Source organism: Sebastes fasciatus, chromosome 21, assembly GCF_043250625.1.
Source record: "Sebastes fasciatus isolate fSebFas1 chromosome 21, fSebFas1.pri, whole genome shotgun sequence".
Lineage (NCBI taxonomy): Eukaryota > Metazoa > Chordata > Actinopteri > Perciformes > Sebastidae > Sebastes > Sebastes fasciatus.
The window spans coordinates 10,748,865-10,774,973 of record NC_133815.1 but is presented as its reverse complement, the minus strand read 5'-3'; the positions used below and the strand labels follow the sequence as shown (position 1 = coordinate 10,774,973).

Genomic DNA, 26,109 nt, shown 5'->3' with positions numbered 1-26,109 from the left:
CCGACCACCGTAGTTTTCCTACACGTTTGGCACATGGGAGTTCAGTTGCAGTTGGTTGCAATCTGCAACCTCACCTCTAGATGCTGCCAAATACTACATACTGCACCTTTAATGTTTGTTTTCATGTGCAAAAAAAGCACTATAATCTGTATTTCTGAAGTGGGTCTTCCTTGTTTGCAGGCGGTGTTATTGGCTCAGGACATCCGGGACAGGGAGCGAGGAGGTCGAGCTCAGATCGGTCTGGTGGAGGGCGGAGATGAGAAGGACTCCCCGGAGCTCATGAAGGTCATGATGGCGGTGCTCGGCCAAAGAACTGGGCAGCTGAAGGAAGCCATTCCTGATGACAAACCTGACCAGGTGCAGAACACCTCTGTCAGACTCTACCAGTAAGGACTTTTACTTCATCTGTTGCATCATTACTGAAACATGACACTGAAACACTGAATAAAATCAAACACTGTTCTTCATGTGTGTTTCTCCTCAGCGTCTTTGAAAATGGTGGGAATCTAGTGATTCAAGAAGTGGCCACGCAGCCCCTGACGCAAGATCTGCTGCACTCCTCTGTAATTCTCTTTCATCCTTTGAACATGTTCCCTAGAGACTGTTATTATAGATCATCATGAGTCCTGTCTCATTGTTTGTTTTCCTCTCACTGTCAGGACTGTTACATCGTGGACCAGAGAGGCTCCAGTGTGATGGTGTGGAAAGGCAAACAGGCCTCCAAGGAGGAGCGGCGGGAAGCTCTCAACAGGGCAGTGGTGAGTTTATAAATAGCTCAAATTACTCCTCATAAGAAGAGATGCCAGAACAATATGTACTCTACAAAAATCTCCCTTTTCTATATATCACACTCTATACGTAATCAATATGATGGTTCTTTTTTTGCCAGGAAGGTAAATGGTAATATTGTATCATCTTTTCTACCAGGGCTACATCAAAGCTAAGAACTACCCGTCCAGCACTAGTGTGAAGGTGATGACCGAGGGAGGAGAGTCAGCGATGTTCAAGCACTTGTTCAAATCCTGGAGCGATAAAGGACAAACTCAGGGTCTGGGTACCACCTACAGCATGGGAAAGATAGGTAACATATACATAACCTTGAATTAATCCACATCTCTGGGTCAGATAGCTTTAAAAGTAAAAATGTTCATCCTGCTTCTTTTCACAATAAAATAGCTTATTGTAGGTCATTTTTATCTCATTTCAGCAGTTTTTATTTCAACTAGGGGTGTCGCGATATACCCATATCGACGATAACCGTAAACAATTAAACATTGATATCATGTTACTAATACACATATGATAATATTGTGTAAATAAACCAGCGTCACTTTAAGTTACGCTTTTATACAGTTATGGTTACAGACTCTCTCTCCACCTCCCTACACTAGTATTTTGAGTGTAATTTATTTGCCAAAAAAGAGACGAAACGCACATAAACAAAGATAAGATGAATTTGACTGATTTTCCAATTTTTTATATCGGTATCGCGATAATATTGTTATCGTGAATTCTTTTGGCCACGATAATCTTGTAGTAAAAACATTTTTTTTTTTTTACAATTTCATGATTAAATAATATATAAATTATTTTGTTTGTGTATAATTCATATAATTATTTATTGCTTAATGTCTTATTGACTTGTTTAACACTTAACACTTTGTGTCTCCATACAGCAAAGGTAGACCAAGTGAAGTTCGATGTGATGGAGCTCCACGCTCGTCCTGAACTGGCAGCACAGCAGCGGATGGTGGACGACGGCTCTGGAGTCGTTACGGTGAGGAAACTTTGTCTGATGTCAAAATACACACAAACACAAATTGTAGATGGACTTCTAATTTCAATTTTTCACAGCAGCTATCTTGACATGTCTTTGCAGGGTAAACACCGGTGTAATTAATAACATTAATTATGACCCTGGTCCATTTAGATGTACCAGGTTCCTGGTATTGTGCATGCTGACTCACTGGAACGGCTGTGACACCATAATTAATTTGATCCATTACACCCTGCAATTACATGTCAGAATGGCTGATGTGAAAAGGGCCTGTATCAGGAGAGGAAAAACCTGACACGTTTTGTGTTTTTGTTCATGTCCATGTCCGGGTCAGGTGTGGCGTATTGAGGACTTGGAGCTGGCCGAAGTAAATCCGAGTACTTACGGACAGTTCTATGGAGGAGACTGCTACTTGGTGCTGTACACATATCAAATATCAAACCAGCAGCAGTACATACTCTACATGTGGCAGGTCAGTATCATCACACAAGGAATGTTTCCTTTGTTTTTTATCTCTCTTTCTGGCTCTGATAAATTAAAAAAGAACTCTGTATTAACTTGATTTGATGTTTCTTACACCAGGGCCGCCACGCCACTAAAGATGAGATCACAGCCAGCGCCTACCAGGCTGTTAATATTGATAACAAGTACAATGGAGCGCCGGTCCAGGTCAGAGTGGTCATGGGAAAGGAGCCTCGTCATTTCCTTGCTATATTCAAAGGCAAACTCGTCATTTTTGAGGTGCAGTGAAGATTCTTTTTATGCTGGATTACAAATGCTCAAAGCTTGTTTGTGTGTGCAATTCTAGTTGAAGACTGGAGGACTTATTACTGCAATACGATAAGGAATGTATGTGTGTGTGTGTGTGTTTAGGGTGGTACAGGCCGACCTGGCGTGGTCAACCCTGACGGAGGTGCCAGGCTCTTCCAGGTCAGAGGGACTAATGAGCTCAACACCAAGGCCACTGAAGTGCTGGCGAGGGCCTCGTCTCTCAGCACCAACGACGTCTTCCTGCTGAAGACCGACCACATATGCTACCTGTGGTATGGAAAGGTATGTGCCGTGTTGTGGAATAACAAGCTGCGAAAGCCTCGCATGAACTCCCTTTTAGATGTGATTTTGTGTTTGCATTTTCACACAAATCCACGTGTTCGTTTGATGTCCGTCTCTCCAGGGCTGCAGCGGGGATGAGAGGGTGATGGGGAGAGCGATGTCTGATGTGCTGTCCAAGCAGGACAAGCAGGTGGTGATGGAGGGCCAGGAGCCAGCTGAATTCTGGGTAGCTGTGGGAGGGAAGGCTCCCTATGCTAGTGACAAGAGGTACGCACAGACAGCAGCAACGTCACACCTTTGAATCAGGCGTTTTCAAGAGAAATTAATGGATTTTGTGCACTTCAACAGCCACAAATTAACGACTACGATCATTCAACCATGTTTTGTTCTCTACATATTTTCTTCTTACTTTATATTAAAGCAAAAACAAGAACCTAGCAAGGGCCCCAAAACTGGTCCAAAAATCTCTCTTTAATCATATTTTGAAACATTAATAAGCTTACATTTAAATCTGCATGGATTAATTTTCTATCAAGGTCAGTGGAATATGCCCAATGTCATCTGAAACACACACAAACAGCAGATTATACAGTGGTACTGACTCTGGGTTGTTTCAGGCTGCAGAAGGAGGAGCCTCCTCACAGTCCCCGGCTGTTTGAATGCTCCAATCAGGTCGGTCAGTTCAGGATGACCGAGGTGGACGACTTCGCCCAGAGTGACCTGGACGAGGAGGATGTCATGCTGCTGGACACCTGGGAGGAGGTGAGACGCAGTGATGGACACCAGAGCGTAGTTTTTCTAGCGTGTAGGGCAGCCTACAGAGCACATTATCATATTTTATTTACCATAGTAGATCTTCTATTCTTAAAATAATGGGAATGTGAATATCATTTTGGTATGATGCAGATGCAGCCCAAAACCTCTAGCTAACCATTTCACAACATCTGAGCATTACCTGTTCACAGACTGATGCTAATAAAGTGAAGCAGAGCAAAGTTGGAGAGGTTTTAGTAGACGCACGTTAAGGTCGGAATCTCCAAATTGGCCATTCGGGTACCATCTGTGCCATTTGAAATCTTATCGGGTAACTGTAAATCTCATTTAATCACATTTACATGTCGCTATAGGTACTAACTCCATCTAAATACAACTGTCTTTGGCTTTGTTTTGAAAAATCAGACCTGTATACATGATCCCAATTCCCATTCAAAGAAAACCATAACCCATTGGTCTATTTAACCACCTCATGCCTCTATTGAAGCTCTATGCCTTTATGATGAGTGCAGTATCACGATTCCTCCAACAGATGGAGACATAGACCATGTTGTCACACTGAAGGCTGTTTGATGCTGGAGGAGTGCAGCTTGTAAATACTCCTCCTTGTAAATTATGTAAATTAATATAGACGAGACATTGGCAGCATTGATATGCCCTGGAACACAACTTCTTTATCACTTTTGATATGAAAATAAGTGCGAACTCAATTTCTGAGGGAAAAAAAAGACTTGATAAGAGGAAGATTGTTTCAGTGAATACATGCTTCAACTCACATTGTTGCTGGTTCAAATCCAGCTGTGGCTAATTTATACAGTGTTTGGCATTTCAATCTGCAAAAACCTCAATCTTATAAGGACACTTCTGTCTAATTGAGACCTAAAAACTTTATTTTGCAGTGCACTGACAATATTTCATAGTTCTTAAATGCAAACCAACATTTTTAAAAATGTCTATGATAAAATAAGAAACAAATACACTTGCAGAGTGCTTTGGTGGCTGAGTGGTTCCAACATGTGCTTTGTAACTGTGATGTTGTTGGTTCAATTCCAGCTGAGGGTCTTTATTGCATGTCAAAGGTGTGTGTGCCAAAAGTAATATCTTTTAAACAGGCAGGTTGTGGAGTTATGAAAAAGTATGTTTTCTTTGAAAATAGGTTGAAATCTCACACTGGTTTATTTTAATAACTTTTTATAAGAAAGAAAAATGCTTAATAACTCAGAATAAAAACAACTTGATAAGAGGATGCTTTTTCAGGGAACAATGCATCATGTTTTATAAGCTCATATTAGAGCTGTGAGGGTTCGTTTAGGCTCCTATATTTGTGCCGAACCGTCTTGGTCCGGTTCACGCAGGTAGATTAATGCGCGTAATGTGGAACCAACAATGCTCCAAGTTCCGCCCGGAAACGTTTAGCCGTACGCCATGATCGAAACATGGACACTGAAGTTGGTACAACAAGCAGATTGGCGTGCGAGTCAGTCACATTATGGCGAGTGCAATGAAAGGGAGGTGGGAGCAATGTAGGGTGTGTTGTAGGGTGAGTTATGTGAATCATGTGAGTGGAAACACATCCAACAAGTTAACGCACTCCATCACCCAGATGTGCCAATCAACACTCCAACAATACGAATGCACAAGTTCTTTAAGATTTTATTTTTTTTGTATTTTCAATTTCATAGCATTAGAGATCAGTTTTTATAGCCCATCTTGACCTGTTGCCTTCTGGGAAAGTGTTTGTTGAGTGTATCACAGAAGTGTTTGAAATATTCCTTATTGTTATAATGGAAATAGTTTTCCAAAGTTGCCAGTAGGTAAATTGCTACCTCAGTTAGTCCCCATCAAGAGGATTTTATCTGTATTTGACACATGCCCAGCTGGAAAACTTTAGTACTATATGTAGCAAATGTTTGCTGGTAGATTGAGTGAAATATACATTTCAGTCTTCATAAGTTTATGTATTCCTTTTGTAATATTTTATTAGATAGCACATGTAGTGTAATATCCGATACATGTGTACAGTAGATAGACAGATGAAAATAGGTTCATGAGTGTTGATAGATGCTGTAAATCTGTATGTTGTCTGTATGTTTTTGCATATTCAGCTCCATGTAACTCAGTATAACATAGTTTAGTCTAACATTTAGGTAAAAAATGCTGTATGTACTATATTTACACCATATTATCCCCCAAACATGCATCATTCTGTGACATTTTAGCACACATTGATGATGCCACCATCAGCCCAATCTGACTGGTTTGGTTTGGTTTGACAAAAGAAGGGTTGGACATGGGTCAGATAACCCTAGTCCGACCCTGGTCATTGGTGTGAATGAAGGTATTTAGCACTTTGACTCCTAAACCGGGGTATGAACCGAACCGTGACTTCTGTGTAGGCCTACTGTTACACTCCTTCGTGTATGTTTCTATGAAAAATAATAAGCAAATAGCCAGGAACTACAGCTGATGAACACATATAGTTGAGTAAAAAGTACAATATTTCCCTCTCGAATGTTGTGAAGTATAAAGAAGCATAATAGTACCTCAAAACTGTGCTTAAAGGGATACTTTGCCCATTTTCAACCAGCTTTGTATCATTACAGTGTGGGTAGTGTATACAAATGAACAATGTTGCCACCAGCACCCAAAGGCACCTCTCATTTAACAGCAAAAACAAAATGTGTGATTTTGGTTTAGACAGGAATTTTCTCTGTGTTATAAATAAAGTTTCTTTAACTACTACTACTACTGCATAGACAGCCTAGTTTAATGAAAAGACCATCTTACCAGCAATAAAATACTTCTTTAAGTACAGTACTTGATTAAATACACGTAGTTCACAGTGCCTTAGAAGGGATTTATATCTCTCTTTTTCTTCTTTCTCCAAATCACCTCAGATATTCTTGTGGGTTGGAAACTCAGCCAACCAGTATGAGACCAAGGAGGCGTGGAACAGCACGCAGGAATACCTGAGGACTCACCCCGCAGGTCGCGACCCCGACACACCCATCGTCTTCGTCAAACAGGGATACGAACCGCCCACGTTCACCGGGTGGTTCAACGCATGGGATCCTCATAAGTGGAGCGTGAGTTTATTACAGGCTCTCTTGAGAATGTGTTTGATACAATATTGCAGCATGATTAAACAATTTACAAAATCACTATTCATAGTGTTCCATGACATTTCCATGACATCAACGCAGATTGAAGTAGACGCAAACATGTGAACGAATCATTTCAGAGATTAGAAAAAAGAACATTCAGTCACATGTGGATGATTTTTATGGATTGTTTGAAGATGAAGACGCATGCTTTACGAATGTTCAATCCTGCCTCACTTGATCTTCTCAACAGGGAGGCAACTCCTATGAGGAGATGAAAAAAAAGCTGAGTGATCCAGCATCTCTCTCACAGATCACTGTTGTAAGTGATTGATTGACACTAATCCTTTCATTAATTGACTAAATGTACTAATATCACAAATGTAATGACGACTAATGTGTTAAATATCACTGTTACTAATCTGTGAGTGTTTACAGTTTTGATGTTTTCTCTCAAATGTCTTGTAAAAGTCCACCAAACATATGATTTCACTCACCCGTGTTGTACGTCTGCAGGATATGAGCAACGCTAATCTCAATAGGAGTCCTGGTGGGGTTAGTGGAGGAGGTTACGGGGCTCCAGGAGGCCCCACGAGCTCCCCTCCAGTCTACAGGTTCCACGGAGGCGATCTGTCCCCCAGACCCTCCACTCCCACCAGCCCGTCGACCCAGAGGGCCCAGTCCTCTGCGTCCATGAACCTGTCCCCCTCCTCTAGCTTCACTCCATCCTCCCCCTCTGCTGGAGGCTCTGGGACATTTGTGGACCCAGAGCTCCTCATCAACAGGTCTCCCAGTGAGCTGCCGCAGGGAGTGGACCCCAACCTGAGAGAGGTGGGTGCGCAATTACGGAGCTGTTGCAAAAACACGGGAGTCATTATGTGCTGGGTGTTATTAGTTGTGTGAATGCTGCAAACATGCATGGATGGCTTAGTGAACATGCCTTTCTTGTTGGAAAGTCACAGCTCAGTTAAAAGTAGAGATATCCTGATCGTGTGTTTTGCTACTGATCCTGATTAGACTCTTTTAATATTGAGATTCTGCCAAATTCAATCCGATATTTTTATCTGTTGCATTTTTTCCTTTATTCCGTATTACTGCTGCAAAGGCTATGGTAACATTTCACTGAAATGCAATGAAGTACAAACACACCATTAGTAAAGCTGTTTACTTAGCTTGTTTTCAGATAGATGCAAAATTACTACAAAGAGACACAAAATAACTTCAAAGAGACACAAAATAACTACACAGAGACACAAAATAACCTCAAGGAAACATAAAATGACTACAAAGTGACACAAAATGACTACAAGGAAACACAAAACTACTTCAAAGAAACACAAAACAACCACAAAGAGACACTAATAACTACAAACAGACACAAAATGACTACAAAGAGACACAAAATAACTACAAACGGACACAGAATAACTACAAAAAGACACAAAACAACCACAAAGAGACACAACTACAGACAGACACAGAATAAGTACAAAAAGACACAGCATAACTACAAAGAGACACAAAATAACTACAGAGACAGAGGTGCAAACAACTTCAAAGAGACACAATCAACCACAAAGAGACACTGCATTCTAATACCCATACTGCCATACTCTTTAGTGTGCCAGAAAAAGATTTAGTATGTCCCAATACATAGTACGTTAAATGCAGTATGCCAAAAATACCAGCATGTCCTGCTACATCTGGTCGCATTTTGCAGTATGCAAGCCAGCATGTTTTTCTGGTTATTCTGACCCACAATCTTCTGCACAGCAGATATATGAACAAGAGGGTCAAAGTTCAAGGAGCAATATTACGACGAAGTAGTATGTCCCAATTGTATGCGTACTGCATGCAACGGTACGTAATTTGTAAGGGCAGCTGCAATACGTACTAAAAGTAAAAAGAAAAAGTGTGTGATTTGGAACGGTCTCCTTCAGTCTGACCCCTCCCATCCCTGCAGTATGTAAGGAGGAACCTTTTACAAGTCTGTGCCAAAGGCCCCGTTGTCTCACAATCCTTCCCTGGCTGTGAAGATGATGTGATTCAGTTATAATTATCCTGATGTAATAACACAGTGTGTTCAGTAGAGGTCAGCCTAACTGTTGTCTATCCTCTGATCTCAGGACTACCTGTCTGATGTGGATTTTGAGAACCTGCTCGGAACGACTCGCCCAGACTTCAAGCGCCTGCCGAAGTGGAGGCAGAGTGACTTGAAGAAAAAAGCAGGACTTTTCTAAAAGAAAACAATTCACCGTTGGATTCACATGGAAACATCGTCAAACCTGTCTCACTGTAACGCTGAGAAACCTGTTTGTAAAACAAGCTAGAGCAGCATTTTAGCTGCCGGCTGACTGACAGGATGGGTAGAGGCCTCGATCATTTCACCTGAATATTGTTTTTTTTATACTTTCTGACAATATTTTCAACCATCAACCAAGTTTAAGTGATTAAAAATGTTGACTAGAATTATCTTATTTACATGATTGTGATAAAAAAACAAAATCAAGGACATGATTTACCCTTTAAGTTAAGATTATTTTCAATTGTTATGCTTTATATTTATCTATATTTTTCAATGTTTTGCTGATCGTACCATGATCGAGTTTTCTCAGGATGTCATCGTCATCGGCTGAATCACTTATATTATGAATAAAACACACAAAACACTTCAATCAGAGACTCTGCTGGTTTTATTTGAGAGCTAGTGCAAATGCAGATAAATTAAAAAGATCTGTTTGACATTAAATACTTGATAAGGTGAATTAAGGTTCAATGAGTTAAGAGCAGATTTGTGTAGGATACAGTTAATTTCTTGATCATGCTCATCATGTTATTTTCAAAAGGAAGTTTGTTAAAAAATGAAAACACTGACAAACATTGTGGAGCATTCATCAAAATGAATGGACACCTCAACACAGTGGCTCTCTCAATGGGCACAAACAGAGACCAACATCATTATGAAACTAAAATGAAGAAGAGTCTTTTAAACAGTTGAGTGCTTGTTGTGTTTACATGATTTGTATGATCCTGAAGGGAAATATAAAGCCTCAAGAAATCTATAAAACAAAGTTAAAATACTATTCAGAAATATCTTAAGCTGGAATCCACACTTTACTCCTCCAATTATTGTACTTCGCCCCAATACGGCAAACACAGTTTCTTTAAATACTCTGCTCTTTCATTCACAGTTTTCATTCACTCTTTCTTTGTTACTCTCAACCACACTTCTTTTAAAAAAAGCTACAATTATACAATGACAGGAAAAGTGTTACGCAGACATCGATGAGTCGGCACCTTGGCAAGAAGACAAACATATTTGATCAGAGTTAAATTATATTTAGCTTTAAAACTGGACAAATTCTTTTAGAATTTCCTTGAAGGTTTTTCCAAACCAAGCGAGCCTACTCGGCGTCTATGAGCATGAGATGCACAAACAGTCCGGCCGAGCAGATGACGTCACCTCGCTTGGTGAGCAGCGGGACGTGGCGATACCCTGGAAAACAGGAAGTGAGTTTTTAGCTTTGTCAGACAAGTCAAAATCTCGTCATATATGGAACACATAAGTCATATCACATAAAGCTGTCAGCAACTCTTGTTTTGTTAGTCATTGCAGTTTTGGTGTTAACTTGCTGTTGAGCCTGTAAACTCCTAGATCTCCCTCTCCGTTCAATATCTCTCTAACATCTGGGCTCCTTTCTTTCTGCTTTCTCCAGTTCAGTGCTTCACGTTGTTTGAGTTGGGCTCTCTTACCGTTCTGTACGCTGGTGAGCGGTAGACAGTACTGCCCGATGAGATCATTCTGGGATGTTGAGTCATAGTCCTCCGCCACAAACCGCAGCATGGCCAGCTCCGGGACTTGGATGTCAAACGTGAAGGTCTCGTTCCACATCGGGTTGAACCCTGCAGGGAGGGATTAATGTTACTTTGCTCTGTGGAGAACTGAAAATAAATGAATGGAACAATCTGTGCCCATATCTGTGTGTGTGTTTATGTGCTCACCATTGTTATCGATGTAGTGTGTCTCCTTGCTGGCGTTGTCTGCTGGGACGCCGTAGATCTCCACTCTCACCAGAGGGTCAACGATGGACTTCTGTTTGTCCTTGTTGAGTTTAGGTAACTGCTGAGCTGAGATCACCTTTTGTATTGGGATATGAAACACAAATATGTAACTATGTAAAAAAACAAATCATGTCTACAGCATGAAAGGTCAGTAGTAAATATTAGATATTTAAAATACAAATTCAAAACCTTGACTCCACTCCACAGCGCATCTTTAACTCTTACTATCTTTCAGGTTAAACTGCAAATAACCAGGGTTATTATAGCAAACTAATATGATAATAAGCAGTGAAAAATATTGTATATATATATATATTGTGTATATATTAAAACATTTTAAACGATACATCACTACCGGAAAAAAGGAATGGATTTTCATCAACTCTCTTGACATTGAACCACTGAAATTGAACGGACTTGACCTTCCAGGAGAGGTCGCTATGCTGCAATTGCTTCATATCGTACACTAAAGTAGTGCAAATATAAAACATTTAACATTACGGCCATTCCTACACAAACTAAAACTAAACCTTTCTGTAAAATAAAAACTAAATATATGAAAAAATAAATAAATATATAAAACCTAAACCTTTCTGTAAAACAAAAACTAAATAGATAAAAACTAAACCTTTCTGAAAAACTGAAATTGAAATAAACCTAGCAAACGCACTTTGAAAACTAACTGAAACTAAACCAAAATGAAATCAAAGTCAAAACTAAAATAAAAATCAATTGAAAATTAAAAACTATTATAACCTTGCGGATAACTCTCACCATCACACTAAAGGTCTTCCTCTGTAGCCAGGGCCCATTGGAAAGCGTGCTGGGATCAAACTGGGAGGACAGGACTCTCTGAAATTCGGGTTTCAGGACGTAGCCGCAAAGACCGTTTGGCAGAAACCGACCCTGGTTTAGGTGCATCTCCTTGGCGGGAGTCTGGAAGTTCAGCGCCACTAAAATACAAACCAGACAGAAGGGTGTGAAACCATTTCTCCTAATATAACAATAATGGCTGGATTTCAGCATGTAGTAATGGGAGCGTACCTATCTGGCAGCCAACGTTCCACATGGGCACTGGGTTATAGTTGGAGGAGTCGGTCCTGGAGCCCGCGGGGTAGATCCTACTGAGTTTGTCCATGTTGTGATGGGTATAGGCGGTCCCTACGAGAACACATTGAAACATAGTTTTCATACTCTGCTCATGAGAAATCATAATCAACTGTCAGTTAGTGATATTGTGATGTTTACCTGAAGTGTCGGCCAGGTTGAACGCTTTACTCTCCTTGAAGGACGACATCTCGTAAAAGGCCTGGTTTTCCTTGGCGTGTTCGAAGCCACTAAAATGAACACTCTTGCAGTAGAGGACGATGTCTGAGAGCGCTTTGGCAAGTTTGATTTTTGATTTCTAAACAGGAGACGGGATAGCAGCTCAGTTTTGTTGAACAAAATGCATGTATTTTTGAACTGTGTTACAAAATGACACTTGACACACCTTTGATTTGGTTTTTCCGCCGTTCTCCTTGTTATCTGCAGCCTCGTCCTCCTCGGACACGGTGTCTTCCTCGATGGTATTGTCATTGCTGAAGGCAGCATCCAGTTTGTTCAATCGCTTCCCCTTGACGAGGAACTTGCCCTTCAGCTCCTGAACAGAAACAAACAAAGTGTGTTTTTTTGTGTCGCAATTTTTTTATAATAATGAAGGGAAGCGTATTCTTATCTTTCAATGGAAAAGAGGTGTGTTATTGGTGACTGCTGATCACGTCCTCTCAGTAGCCAATGACAGAGAGGAAAATGTTGTGTGATGCCTAATTATAATTTCCTTCAAGGCTGACTATGCCACAGACATTCATCCCATGGGTGCTACATTTGAACAGGGCTTGGGAAATTTTAAGTTGGTTGCGATCTGCAACCTCACCACTAGATCTCCCTCTCCACTCAGAGCTTAATCTTACTCAATTGTCTCTCTCGACTCCCTTATAGTCAAGATGGCGGCGAAGATAACTAAAACGGGGGATTTATTCATCTCGTATCATGCCTGACTTTAGTGGATCAAAACATATTGGATATGGAATAAACCTGCAGATGCTCTGGTTCAAAATGAGACCAAACTTTTCAATGGATGTCAGTTTTTGAGCCACGACAAACACCTGGACAGGTAACACCTCTTTCTAACTGTACGCGATGCGAACGAGCGAACATCAGATTGTTTCAGTTATTCCCAATGAAGATGTCCTAACCTGCTCCGTGTGTCAGTGAACAGACTGAGCGACGTGTCGCTTGTTTAATAAAAAGCTCGCCCTGGCTCTATTGTTGCAAAGTTTCGCACACCACCAACCTTTTATCGCTGATCGAAATCGACGCTGACGGTAACTGACATAAATCAATATTACTCTCTCTGCGCAATAGAGAGTGACATCGCTCGTAGTACATCAGGAAAATCTTTCGCGCTCCATTCTCAGAGTTCGCTCGGTCGCTGTAAGTTGGGAAGAGGTTTAAGGCTCGTATTTGGCCTATTGCCGTACATTTTTGCTACTGAAGCAGTTGTTGATAACTTAAAAAGTGGTATAAAACAGTCAATAAAACCACCGCAACCCCGAGAGGACCTTGAGCATAAAGTTATAAATGAGCACAAAAAATATTAGGCTGATGGGGCCAGTAGCATACGAGATTAGCTGCGGACAGACAGACACATACACACAAGCACATGATCTCCTGTAAGAGATAACAGCACCTCTTATCAAACAAGGTGTTCTCTCACACAGTCAGATCTTGACAACTTATTAGTTAATAAAGAACTTATCACTAAGTGCTCACTCAGGCGAGATGATAAAATGCAAAACTCAAGATCTTGTGTACCCACATTATAAACACATAGAGGAGGAGCAGAGGCTTTAGATTGAAGCTGTTTTGATTATGTGCTAGAGGTTTAATTCGGTGCTCACATAATGAGGATGGGTTTTACTTTAATCTCATCAATTTCCTTTCCGAGACAAATCTAATGGTCATGTTAAAGTAAACAGGAAAGTGAAGTGGTTCATTAACTTAGAGGTGGGGTTTTTAGGTGCAGTGTTTATTTAGGAGCTCTGAGGCTTTAAAGAGACAGTGAATGTTACATAATAGGAATCAGTGAGCTGAGATTGACGCACCTCAGGTGAGGGGAAGTTGGTGGGCATGGTGTTGCCCAGAGGCTTTGTGACCAAAGCATCCCCCAGGATGGAGATCAAATATTGAGCCATGAGCTTCTGCTGTCCCACGGTGCAGTGGTTCTCCAGGGACAGGATCACTGGGTAGTCAGACGTCTGGAGAAACAAAGGAAACAATCGTTCAGTGAAGGTAAAGTGAGAAGAACAAGAATGGAAATGAAATACAATCATCGATACGTCACATACTTTGAAGGCGTAATCGTTGATGGCTTTGATGACGTCTCTGAAGAGCACTTTGGATGTGAGCGTGTAGCCGTGGTAAATGACGGGCTCGCCGTTAGCCCCGTCCCAACAGTCCAGCTCCACACAGCGACAGCTCTTCATCAGTGCTCTGAAGGGAAAGAAAACCTCCATGAAAACCTTGGATCACTTCACTCCTGCCCTTATTATATATTGCAGAAATGTTTCCAGAAAGATTATGTGCATTTCGGCAACTAGTGTCAGTTTTGGTTCCTGGGTCATAGTTCCTGTCCCCTAAGAAGTTCCTGCTCCTGAGCTGGTACTTTTTGCAAACAAGAATGTACAAAAGTACTTTTAGTTCCCGACTTAGTTCCCAAGTTTAGTTCCTGGGACCAATAAAATCCATGCTCCAGTTGCCCTTCAGTTAACGTTACGTACATCATGTTTGTTAATGGTAGTTACTTGATGTAGGCTTCTGTGCTGCTGGGTCCTTTGAGTTGATCTTCCATCAGGTATGTGTTGTGTGAGGAGGAGATGTAGTAATGGTTGAGGGGCTGGTGCATGTCCTGATACACCTGTTTGTGGGCCGGGTTGAGGATGGAGCTCTCCTCCTGGTGCAGGTACATCAGGAAGCCGTCTTTGGTCAAGTGCTTCTTCTGCTTCGCTGGAGGACAGACAGACATGATGAATATGACGCGATATCTGGAATGTGACCATGGTGTCCTCCTAAAAGACTTAACCTCACCTGTCCCATCCACCTCGTATTTTTCAATCAGCTTGAGAGCGTCCTCCATGGTTGCCTGCTCCCTCTGCTGATTCAACAGGAAGTTCAGCAGGTCTCTGGCGCTCATCTGACCGTCCGTTTCAGCGCAATTCCCATAAATCACATCTACCTCCTCGCGGTGCGTCAGCAGGTCGTAGAAGTGCTCGATCTCTGGGCCCTCCAGGGAACCTGAATTGGACTTGTCACATTGCTATGCAACATGATAAGACAACCAATCAACCAGATATACTAGCTTTTCAGTTTGTTTTTATGGATGATATATTGATCTGCAGCACACAATGGCTCATTGAGACTCACATTGAAGATGTCCACTGCATAAGTGTCGTCCACTTCGACGTTGATCTGTCTCAGGAAGTGCTTCAGCTCCTTCAGGGTCATCTTATTGTCCTCGTTCTTGTCCGCTTTCCGCATGCAGTTGATAATCCAACTGGCATTTAGATGTAAGGATTATATTTGAACTAATTAAGAACAAATCTACAGAAAGCACTTGTCTCCTCTCAAGAGAAGCGTGCATGCAAACACATTCCCCGCTAAAAGACTTTGTCAAGGATACTGCTCACTCTTCTGCTGGTGGCTGAGGTTGCGCATGTTGTGGATGAGCTTGTCCAGGCCGTTGACCCACTGTTTCATCTCCTGCCCGTTGGCTGCCATCAGGTCGAGGTTTTTCTTGCGGCCCTTGAAGATGATGGAGAAGCACAGCTCTTCAGCACTGGGCTCGGTGTGTTTGTTGAGCCCCTCAGACTGACGGCCCTTACGCACTGAGTCAATGTCATCGATGGAGACTGTTTGGAGAGAGGAAGGGGATCGTTTGAAATTGTTATGTAAGTCATAACAAAACTTCGACATGCGGTAAATTGAATTTGACATGAAATAGCCCCTTAGGATTTGGAGTCAAATCTCTGTCTGTAATAATAATGAAAGTAATAATAAGTTATGATGGAAACTCCCAGTCTGGATTACAAAAAAAATCAAATCAAGTTCTCCTTTTTCTTTCCACAAAATGTTATATTTCAAAATTACATTAGATTACATTCTAAATATATATATAATATTAAATTATTATATTTACACTATTAGGAGCAGTTCTGATGTCGGACTTCTGAGGACCATTTTTGTGTCAAATTATTATTATTTCTTAAGTAAGTAACCATGTAATAAGCGGGATAATATACAGCTAGCCGGTCACTGTTGTGAAATAAACCCCGAAAGGGCGATGTGGCACCCCGACGCGAAGCGTAGAACAGACCAAAACGTCCAGACGATTATATAATTTTCCTGTAATTTAGCCGTTAATCAGAAGAGAAAAACAGTTCCACACTTGTAGCTTAATGCAAAAAAAAACACATTATACATTGAAAATAGTTTTTGCAAGTAGAACCATATACAGTCGTCCTAGTTTTGAGTGTGATAATTGGACATGCACTAGCTGGCAGTCACCTTTGACGCACAACTTCATAATCCTCCTTTGGATTAGTCATTATCTTATGGCAGCAGACTTTTTGTCCTGATGGGCACAACAATACTGTGTGCTTTAACATCTTATCTACAGGAAGGCTTTTGTTTCTGTGTGGCAGCTCGCTTCTGTGGCCTTCATTCTCAAGGCACAACAATTGCATGTTTACACATCCGGCCGACAAGCAGCAACATTAGCATTCATTTGGGTTGATGTGTTTTTAGCCCCCTAAGACCAATATTCACTCTCCTTCTAGCTCTGTTTTAGTCTCAAATACCTGGGTCTTTAGCTTCTAAATGCACCGCTACTTCTTTCTGATAGCTAGCTGTGGACTTTGTATGCTGTTTGATGAAACAATGAGCTGAAAAATGCTAAAACGCTCCGTAGAAAGCTGGGTATGCTTTACGGCATGATTGACAGGTCGCTACCACGGCGTTGTCCGGTAATTATCCACGTTTTCGTTATACAATTTTAACCCTTTCACAGTTTGTTTTCAGTTTATGAAAGTTGATTGTAACATTTTTGGTTGCCTATAAATGTCTTATTGAGCGTATTATTATTGTTGTCACTACTGGTTACAAAAAAACAAGATGGTGACGGCCAAAACGCCAAACTCGAAGCTTGAAAACCAATGGGTGAGGTCCCGGTGACTACGTCCACCTCTTATGTACAGTCTATGGTCACAAATAGCGACCCCTTTCACATGACATGTAGTCATTTGATCCACTATAGAAACACTGATTAGTGCAGCTCTAATAGTAGAAAGACTTTATAAAGTCTGGAACAACTTAGAAGATCAATGCAAAATATCTCTCTCATCTCATGCAGAAATGATGGATAACTTGTGAAGTTGTACAGAACAGAGTTCTTTCTTACTAAAATATCCGACACACAGCTACCAAACATGTTACATAACAACAGCAGGTTGAGCCTTGAATCTTGTTTACCAAAAACTGCAACAGTTTTAGATTAAGAGCCCTCTGAGACGCTTTTAGAGACGGTTTCTCGGACATTTTGTTGTTGTCTGCTGAACATTCGGATTCTTTGGCAACCAAAACACATTCCACGGAGATTTGATAACTGCACTTAACAACTGTTTGATGCAATCTGGCCTTCCTTGATCTGCTCGCCTCACCCTGGCATACATGGGCAACACATAAAACACTATGTCTAAAAATATGTTGTATCAAACACCCACACAAAGACCACATATGCTGAAGGTCTCTGCACACACAGCCTGTTTCCACCCATATGTTTGGGGTCTGTTGTTGAGCAGCTTAATGTACGGAAGAGCATGCACTGCCACGCATGATGTAATCACGCTAAATGGCAACAACCGCCCTTGTAACAAAACACCACACACCAGAGGCTTAGCCAAGAGGCCATATGTTGAAGCTGGGCTACAATCACAGTGTTTCCACCCTTTACATCCCGCCGAGAGTCTAATGAAGAGCAACCATTGTTCCATTGAGAATCAGAGACTATCTAGGGGCAGGATGGATCTAAAGGTCAGACTACTTGAAGAGAAAAACACAACAGTGAGGGGGCGGCGTGGAGAAACACACCCAAGGCTGGGTGGTGTAAGTTCAGCTGACTGCTGGATGAACAAAATACCTTGGAGGCGCTCACCAGAACGGGAGTGCTTGTTTAATAAGCGCATGGACATTATCCCCAGAAAAACAGACCACTGTAGAGGAGTTTAGGGTCGTGAATTTGGATCCTTTTCAGAGAATCCCGTCTCTCCACAATGTCCAAGTCATGTCATCCGTGTCACGCCAGCATTGCTTGAATACCAGATGAGATTTCATACAATGAGATTATTGTGCAAGTGCAAAATTCATGCTGCTGTTTATAAAACTCTTTTCTTCAAAGGGAAGACAGCAAGCAGTGAAGAGGGTGTTTGAAAAAAACAAGATTAAGGTCGTAAATTTACGAGAAAAAAAAAGCATATCGGTATGTTGTTTTCTTCTGAATAGGCCCAATTCGCGGTAATGTCTCTTCAAAGTCTGGATGCTCATAATAACATGGTAATTCTGGGCTAATATCACGAGTATCTCCTTATATCTAAATCTGACTGCGAAGTATAATTTGATTAGGTCATCCACTGCAGGCATAATATACGGCAACGTAGCAGAGTGATGCGATGTAGTTCCTTGACAAAGAAAACACACATTTTCTGAGGTTGTTTTCTTATAAATTTATGACTTTATAATCTCAAAGAATATTCGGGGGGTTTTCTTGTGAATTTGTGATTTTTTTTCTCTTGAATTTACAACTTTATAAACTCAAAGAATATTCAGTTTTTTTCTCGTAAATTTAGGACTTTATAATCTCAAAGAATATTCAGGGGGTTTTCTCGTACAATTTGTGGTATATTTCCTTGTAAATGTATGACTTTATTAGGACAAAGAATATTCATTTTTTTCCCGTATATTTACGATTTTATAATATCACAGAATATTAAAGGTTTTTTCTTGTAAATTTGTAATTTTTATCTCATAAATGTACGACTTTGAAATCTTAAAGAATATTCTTTTTTTCTCGTAAATTTGTGAATATTGTCTTATAAATTTACGAGTTCATAATCACAAAACAATTCACTTTTATTCTTGTAAATTTGTACATTTTTCTTGTAAATTTATGACTTTTTAATCACAAAACATTCCCTTTTATTCTTGTAAATTTGTGATTGATTTATCGTGAATTTTTACTCTGAGTATTACCCCAATCCCCCGGCTCCGTAATTATTTATTTTGTACCTACAATGGCCATAATAAGCCATTGTATAAGCCTGACCTTAATCTTAACATTCAGCTTGGGGTTGAGGTGAGAAACTAACAGCTGATAATGTCATGCAAAATAATAACCGCCTACTTACCAAATATATTAGACTTGTTTGAATACGAGCTCATGAATATCGTTTAGACAAAGTCTGGTCTGACAAGTCTGCAAATTGCTCACCTTTATCTATGTGACAAATAGCAGACTGACAGTAATATGAAGGAAGTGTCTCACATGTGAGATATGTTGTGTGTCATATTTATAGTAGAATCAATGTAAAGCCTCTGACATCCACCTCGTGTGACCCTGACTGTGTGTACGACCTGCATGTGTACCTGTGTGTGTGAATGCTATCAAGGCGAATGACATAGAGTCATAGAGTGTGGGAAAAAGAGAACAGGAGCTTTACAGTCTATCGGGACTGATGAGAAGAGTTACTCTCACTCAGAGTGTGGATGATTTACAGGCCCTAAGTCGAAATGTGTCCGTAGCATTGAAACAACTTCTGCTTCAGTAAAGCAGTACGTGCTCTCCTCCCACGCTCTCTCACCTTATGCTGAAGCACTTTAGAGCTGATTGGTACTATAATTGTGATTTGCTAAAGCCCACAGGAAAGCAATAAAACACGCACGCTTATTTCCGTAAACAAGGAAATGCCTGCGAACTCAAGGCTCGTCTCTGTCCCAGTTTGAAAACAGCTTTGACACATGAGCGTTCACACGACGGCATCGCTCGATATCACCTCAGTGTGTGTATCTACTGTGTCTGTATGGGGAGTATCTGTCTTTCACTGTTTGTTCAAGACTCACGCTCGGGGGCAGAGGTTATCAGGTCTGGTAGCAGCAGCCGCCGCCGGGATGGGAGGGAGATCAGAGATACTAGAGGACGTAGACGTACGTTCACACCCAGACAGTGGATCACTGAACCAGAATATGAGGACAAACACTAGTATTTTCCAGTCTGTCTTTGGCCACACTGCAGCATCTGTGTGAGTTATTTCCATTCCACCACATACTCTGGAGTACCAGTGGGATTTGAGGGGCGTGTTTACAAGAAGCTATTGTTGAGATCTGAAAGGAGAAGTGGGATGAACTAGCCCCGAGTGAAATAACATACCGAAACCGGAACTCCGATTTTATAGAACTCCCATTTCTGTGCATTGTGTAAAGAAGTTATGCAAACACACATGTAACCCGTGTAGAAGATGACACTCACAAGTCTGGTTTCGCCTGAATGTTTTTTTGGACTCGTGCCACAGCGTCTTGCAGTCCTCCTGCAGTTTGAAGAAGCGGTTCTTCTTCCAGGAGGTCGAGCGAATCTTGAGCAGGTCACCGCCGACCAGCAGGAACTGTAGATCTGGATCTCCCTCCAAACCTGCAGAGGTCACACACAAATCATATCAATTAAGATGCCAAATAATGTTAGATGGACTTCCCTCAAACAGTCAAAGTCGTAGCAGCGGAGGTCAAGATATCCTGATTTTTATGGGTCAAGCTCCAAAAATGCTACTGTAACCGAGCGGTCTTTTATGTGCGTCTATACTTATTTATTATGTGGAATAAGGACACGATGAGACGGAGGTCTTGAACATGCCGGCGCTTTTACTCATTCCCAACTCCAGACTCCTCTGTGCTAGTCACAGTAGCCTCACATTATACATTTCCTCTTTCTCTTCACAATAAAAGCTCAGTAGCAACTCAATAAAATAGGTTGCATACCTCCTCTCCTCCAAAAATAAACTTCCCCGTTTCTAAACAGAAACAGGATGTTTGCAATAAACCTATTTGTACACACTTGTATCAACACGCCAGCATGACAACAACAAAAAAATGTCATCATTAAACGATTTTCAAAGTATGTCACGCTATTTTCGTGCACCAGATAACTGATACACGTAGCACTTAGACAAACCATGTTACCTTCATGTCCCCGATACACACCTGCACATCCCCAGCCAGTATGTCACACTATTTTCATACACCAGAGATAGCTGATACACATAGCCCTTAGACATACATACGGTTGCATTCACGTTCCCTATACACATTCATGTTCCCCTTACATATACTAGCACCGTGTGTTCAAGGGTTGTGTCTGTCCAGAGCACCCAAGTTCAGGGTTGAGTCTGTCAGAGCCCCACAAGACCAGGGTTGTGTCCATCCAGAGCCCAGTGCGGTCGAGGGTTGAGTCCGTCAGAGCCATGCAAGACCACGGTTGCGTCTAGAGCCTGCAAGTCGAGGGATGAGTCCGTTAGAGCCCTGCAAGACCAGGGTCGCGTCTAGAGCCCGCAAGTCGAGGGTTGAGTCCGTTAGAGCCCTGCAAGACCAGGGTCGTGTCTAGAGCCCGCAAGTCGAGGGTTGAGTCTGTCACAGCCCTGCAAGACCAGGGTCACGTCTAGAGCCCGCAAGTCAAGGGTAGAGTCCGTCACAGCTCTGCAAGACCAGGGTCGCGTCTAGAGCCCGCAGGTCGAGGGTTGAGTCAGTCAGAGCCCTGTAAGACCAGAGTCGCGTCTAGAGCCCGCAAGTCGAGGGTTGAGTCTGTCACAGCCCTGCAAGACCAGGGTCACGCCTACAGCCCACAAGTCGAGGGTTGAGTCCGTCAGAGCCCTGCAAGACCAGGGTGGCGTCTAGAGCCCGCAAGTCGAGGGTTGTGTCTGTCACAGCCCTGCAAGACCAGGGTCGCGTCTAGAGCCCGCAAGTCAAGGGTTGAGTCCGTCAGAGCCCTGTAAGACCAGGGTCGCAACTAGAGCCCGCAGGTCGAGGGTTGAGTCTGTCACAGCCCTGCAAGACCATGGTCGCGCCTAGAGCCCACAAGTCGAGGGTTGAGTCCGTCAGAGCCCTGCAAGACCAGGGTCGCATCCAGAGCCCGCAAGTCGAGGGTTGAGTCTGTCACAGCCCTGCAAGACCATGGTCGCGCCTAGAGCCCACAAGTCGAGGGTTGAGTCCGTCAGAGCCCTGCAAGACCAGGGTCGCGTCTAGAGTCTATTCGTAAGATATCATACGAACCGTTGTATGAGGATACGTTGACATTTTTAGTCTCCAAGCCCAAGCTGAGGTAACCCTGATGAAATCATGAGGGTTATTTTTTCAGACTTAAGAAATCTTCCTCCGGAACCACAGAAGAGATTATACTGTTATGCTGTTTTTTGTTAGGCTACTTCTCCTAGAGTAAATGGACCTTTATGTGTAACATCAGTGGTGTGGCCCTTTAAGGATAAACTACATGTCCCTTTATAACCTTAGTTTGGTTATTACACTTGGTTTTCACTTAGGATAGTCAGCAGAACTGTCTTTTTTTGACATTTCTTGCTTCTTAGTGGAACATTTTTCCATAATTTCCATTTTGTACTATCCATTTAATGTTGTCTGCCATGGTAATCTGAGCATAGTCAGATGATTGTGAATCTTGTCACAGTCCCAGCATTACCTGCGTGTTCTTCTGTACTCAGCTCTGAGTGTTACAGTCCAAGTGTCTCAACAGCTTATCATTGAGGTGAGGTAATTTGCTGATTAAGGCTTCCTTGGAAGGGTGTGTAACATCTGTACGGAAGCTCACAGGACAATGTTTAGTTTATTTGTTTTCCATCTGTACAGATGTGAGGCAATGTTGGTGTTAGTCAGTGCATATGGGTGGGACTGAATTTTGCACACAGCTTTAAATGCTCATTAAATATAATACAGAGCAGTTGTGTAAAAATGTGAATTAATGTCCTCTCAGTAAAAGGGCATTTGAGGATTGTGTCAAGGTCGTGGGCAGGAACGAATTTCAGACATTTTTCTCTCTCCGGATCGCACCACAGACTCACAGAGGCTGTTTATGAGCCTCTCTGCAGGCAGGCAGGGTTAGGGAGGAGGACTTCAACACCGCCTCTGCCTGAGTCAGGCTTTCCATCGGGGGTTTAACTCTCCTCAGCGTGTCGCAGCAGCTTCTACTTGTTTGTCGTCTCCTTTTTCATGTTATCTGCTTAAACCGTGAAGAATAGGCTTTTTTAGTCACCCACCAGCTTGTGAAAAAGCAGCTACAAATACTTCCCGTATCATTACCATGAGTCATGCTGTGCATTTGAAGGGAGTTTATGAGAATCAGATGACTTTTCTTTGGCTTTTGCTTTTTGTTTTGCTTTTTTTTCAGAGTAATCAGTTTCAGATGCATGGCTGCATACACCCTGTGAGGCAAGCTAGGGCAAGAAGATAAGCAAACAAGAAAAGGTGAAATGCCTCTGAGGGATTTGGTAATGATAAAGGTTCACATCACACACACAACCTGAGAGGGAGTTAGGGTGTTTTTAAGCTTGTTTGTGATCTGATAAAGAAGCTCCAAGAGTCCCATTTATGAATGAAAAGGTTGAGCAAAACAAACAAGATGGAGCCACAGGTTGTCACTATGGTAAGTCATGTATGGATGGAGGAGTATTATTTGCTTTCTAGAGTTTTACAACAGTTTGCATTGTATTGCTCTGCTGTCTTCTCTTTGAAAATGACTAATAAATCATGAACCTTTGCTGTTGCATTCTTTTAAATGAAGCAAAATGACAAGAACAAACACCACAGAGGAGTTCCCCTCAGCTCTTTTTAAGGTTAAAACGCCTTCCTGTGTTTGTCCCCATTTTCTTGAAAGACAGAAAGGTTGCATGTCATGACATTTTCAGCTATACCCTCCTCCTCTTTCGTTGCCATAATGGCAGAAAGAAAGAATCCACCGCTCCAGGCAATGAGGAAGCCTCCATAAAGCCTCTTTTTACTGCCCATACAGTGTGTTGTGTGTTAACTCCCAGCAACACAAACAGAGTATCCTGCAAGCTTAAAGATATGATCAGTGATTTATGTTGACAAGATGGTTATCTAAACATTAGCCTATGCATGTGTGCGCGCCTGCCCACGTTGGCAAAACAACCAGAGCGTCATTCTGTGCGTAAACTCAGCCACATTAGCACCTTTGGGTGGACTTACCTAACCGTTTTCCATTCTCCTGTGCAACTTTTTTCACCTGCTCCTGGAAAGCTCGCTCCTCGGATTGCGTCCTTTTCTTGCGTTTATGCAAACAAGACATTGTGGACTAACTTTTTCTAACGGTAAAAACATGAGATATCCAGTAGTCGGTGTATAATAATGTGTGCTCGGTGTGGTGGTGGAGGAGAAGCAGTAGTTCCCCTCTCATGGGGCGGGTCTAAACTCATCTAGCGCTCCTCTGTTATTCCCTGCAGCGGTGCAGGTCCAGCTGTGCACTCTGGAGAGGACTTTATACCTTACATTCAGTTATTATAGTGTTAAAGCATGCAGCTTAATGTCACTGAGTTCAGACACTGATTGGCTCTAATGATGCATTCAGGGATTTTGGAAAAACACTGTCAATCTTAGTTTTTTGCAGTAGTGAGGAGGAATGATTTCCCAGAAAATGACATCTCAGGCTATATATAACTTTAAATGCATGTTAGTTCACATGTCTTTCCTTTTTGGTATGGACTTGGCTGCATATAAATATCTGTTTCCAAACAATTAGTATTAGACTAAAATCTCGAATAATGCTGTTGAATCCTCACTGGACTAATTTCTTTGAACTATTTGTATTGTTTACACTTAAAGAACACTTGACTTATTATTATTATTATTATCATTATTATTATTATTATTGTTATTATTATTATTATTACTGTTTTTTTCTTTTTTCATTGTAATTTATTCAAGAGGTTATTACTAGAATTATTATGACTTATTTCATTGGTCATTGGTTCATATATAGAACAAAATAAATTACACAAATAATGCATGTGATTTTTTTATTTAATAAATGATAGTAATAATAATAATAATAATAATAATAATAATAATAATAAATGCTCATATACAGTATACGTTTTCGAAGTCTTCGTGTATTTATTAAGCATGAGCATAAAGCAGCAACCATCACAACAGAACTATTGATGGCTTGAGCTTAAAAAAGTATATATATCTTTTTTTTTTTCACTATTTGTGTACATAAAAGTCCTGTCTATTCGTCACCTTTAATTGTCCCCCTTTGTTGTCCTTGTCCCTAGCTTTTTTTTTCTTTTTTTCTCCTGTGTAAGTACATTTAGAGAGATGCATACAATAGGAGTCAAATTCCTTACATGTATGTACTTGAGACAAATAGAACTGGTTCTGACTGTGAGCTGTGAAACAGTGTCACCCCATGGTGCATATAGGCCCTACATCTACTCTACTTGTGCCTTAGATCTTTTAAAATATATGTAATTCATTTGCTAGTACTCTGGCTGTGGGCAGAAATGACACCTGCATGTCTTTGGTAGGATATTCTCCTACTGTGTTAATATGTGATTTTGCCATGGCAACTAGAAATTTGCTGTGTAAAGGGTCAGGACAGCTGCACAAGCAACATGGTGTTGTGTCAACAGCAGCCAGTCGGTAGGCTACATATTGGGAAGTATTTATCTGATGCCCATTCAGGAACCGAAACCACAAATATAGCCTACAAAAAATATGTAGTTGTAGTTATATGTACATATTTTTCTTTTCTTTTAAAAATCTTCCAAGTTACTCTTTAATACAGACCTATAAAATAATGTCACAACAACTCTTAATTCCCACATAAACTTAATAATAGGCTACTTAATATTCCCCACTCCACCCTAGATGGAAAACACTCCTACAGGTGAGCTCTTGGATACAATAGTAGTAGAAGTAGTAGTAGTAGTAGCAGTAGTAGTAGTAGCAGTGTTATAAATCTGTGCGTCACCAACTCACCATGTTTCCAAGCTGTGCCATTTGACTCCATTCTGATTCCAGTCAAAATAAACCACCATGCGCCGAGCTAAAGTCCTCTTCTCCTCCAGAGCAGTGTTGGCTATATTACAGGAGTTATCACGACCATGAAGCTTGTGTGTCTGTCATATGTATATGTAGAGAAAGATCTGACCTGCGTCCCCTTCTGAACTCACAGTGCGC

General features: G+C 41.4%; 2 protein-coding genes across 5 annotated transcripts in view; one reads left to right on the top strand and one right to left on the bottom strand.

Moving 5' to 3' along the window:
* vill (villin-like) overlaps positions 1-9,380 on the top strand; it is a 17,841-nt gene extending 8,461 nt beyond the window's left edge. For 2 of the 3 annotated variants that reach the window (XM_074622404.1, XM_074622405.1), the window contains 14 exons: positions 181-386; positions 485-563; positions 660-758; positions 928-1,081; positions 1,677-1,777; positions 2,112-2,249; positions 2,360-2,518; positions 2,651-2,830; positions 2,952-3,097; positions 3,448-3,592; positions 6,502-6,690; positions 6,959-7,027; positions 7,222-7,536; positions 8,832-9,380. In XM_074622404.1, coding sequence (XP_074478505.1) covers positions 181-386; positions 485-563; positions 660-758; positions 928-1,081; positions 1,677-1,777; positions 2,112-2,249; positions 2,360-2,518; positions 2,651-2,830; positions 2,952-3,097; positions 3,448-3,592; positions 6,502-6,690; positions 6,959-7,027; positions 7,222-7,536; positions 8,832-8,945 — 2,094 coding nt within the window. In that variant the 3' untranslated portion in view covers positions 8,946-9,380. The remainder of the gene's footprint in view (positions 1-180; positions 387-484; positions 564-659; positions 759-927; positions 1,082-1,676; positions 1,778-2,111; positions 2,250-2,359; positions 2,519-2,650; positions 2,831-2,951; positions 3,098-3,447; positions 3,593-6,501; positions 6,691-6,958; positions 7,028-7,221; positions 7,537-8,831) is intronic. The other variant, XM_074622406.1, reaches the window with a different exon arrangement.
* On the bottom strand, positions 9,381-26,109 carry plcd1a (phospholipase C, delta 1a). Of its 2 annotated transcripts, none has more exons than XM_074622408.1 (15): positions 25,909-26,109; positions 20,384-20,542; positions 15,488-15,716; positions 15,232-15,361; positions 14,896-15,124; positions 14,613-14,814; positions 14,157-14,301; positions 13,914-14,066; positions 12,260-12,409; positions 12,016-12,172; positions 11,812-11,928; positions 11,542-11,720; positions 10,708-10,843; positions 10,459-10,608; positions 9,381-10,201 (listed from the first exon to the last, which is right to left on the bottom strand). In XM_074622408.1, exons 1-15 carry the CDS (start codon positions 25,937-25,939, stop codon positions 10,110-10,112), a joined length of 2,259 nt encoding a protein of 752 aa, XP_074478509.1. In that variant the 5' UTR covers positions 25,940-26,109; the 3' UTR covers positions 9,381-10,109. The 2 variants fall into 2 exon arrangements, with proteins under 2 accessions (XP_074478509.1, XP_074478508.1); XM_074622407.1 differs by lacking the exon at positions 25,909-26,109 and adding an exon at positions 24,118-24,338.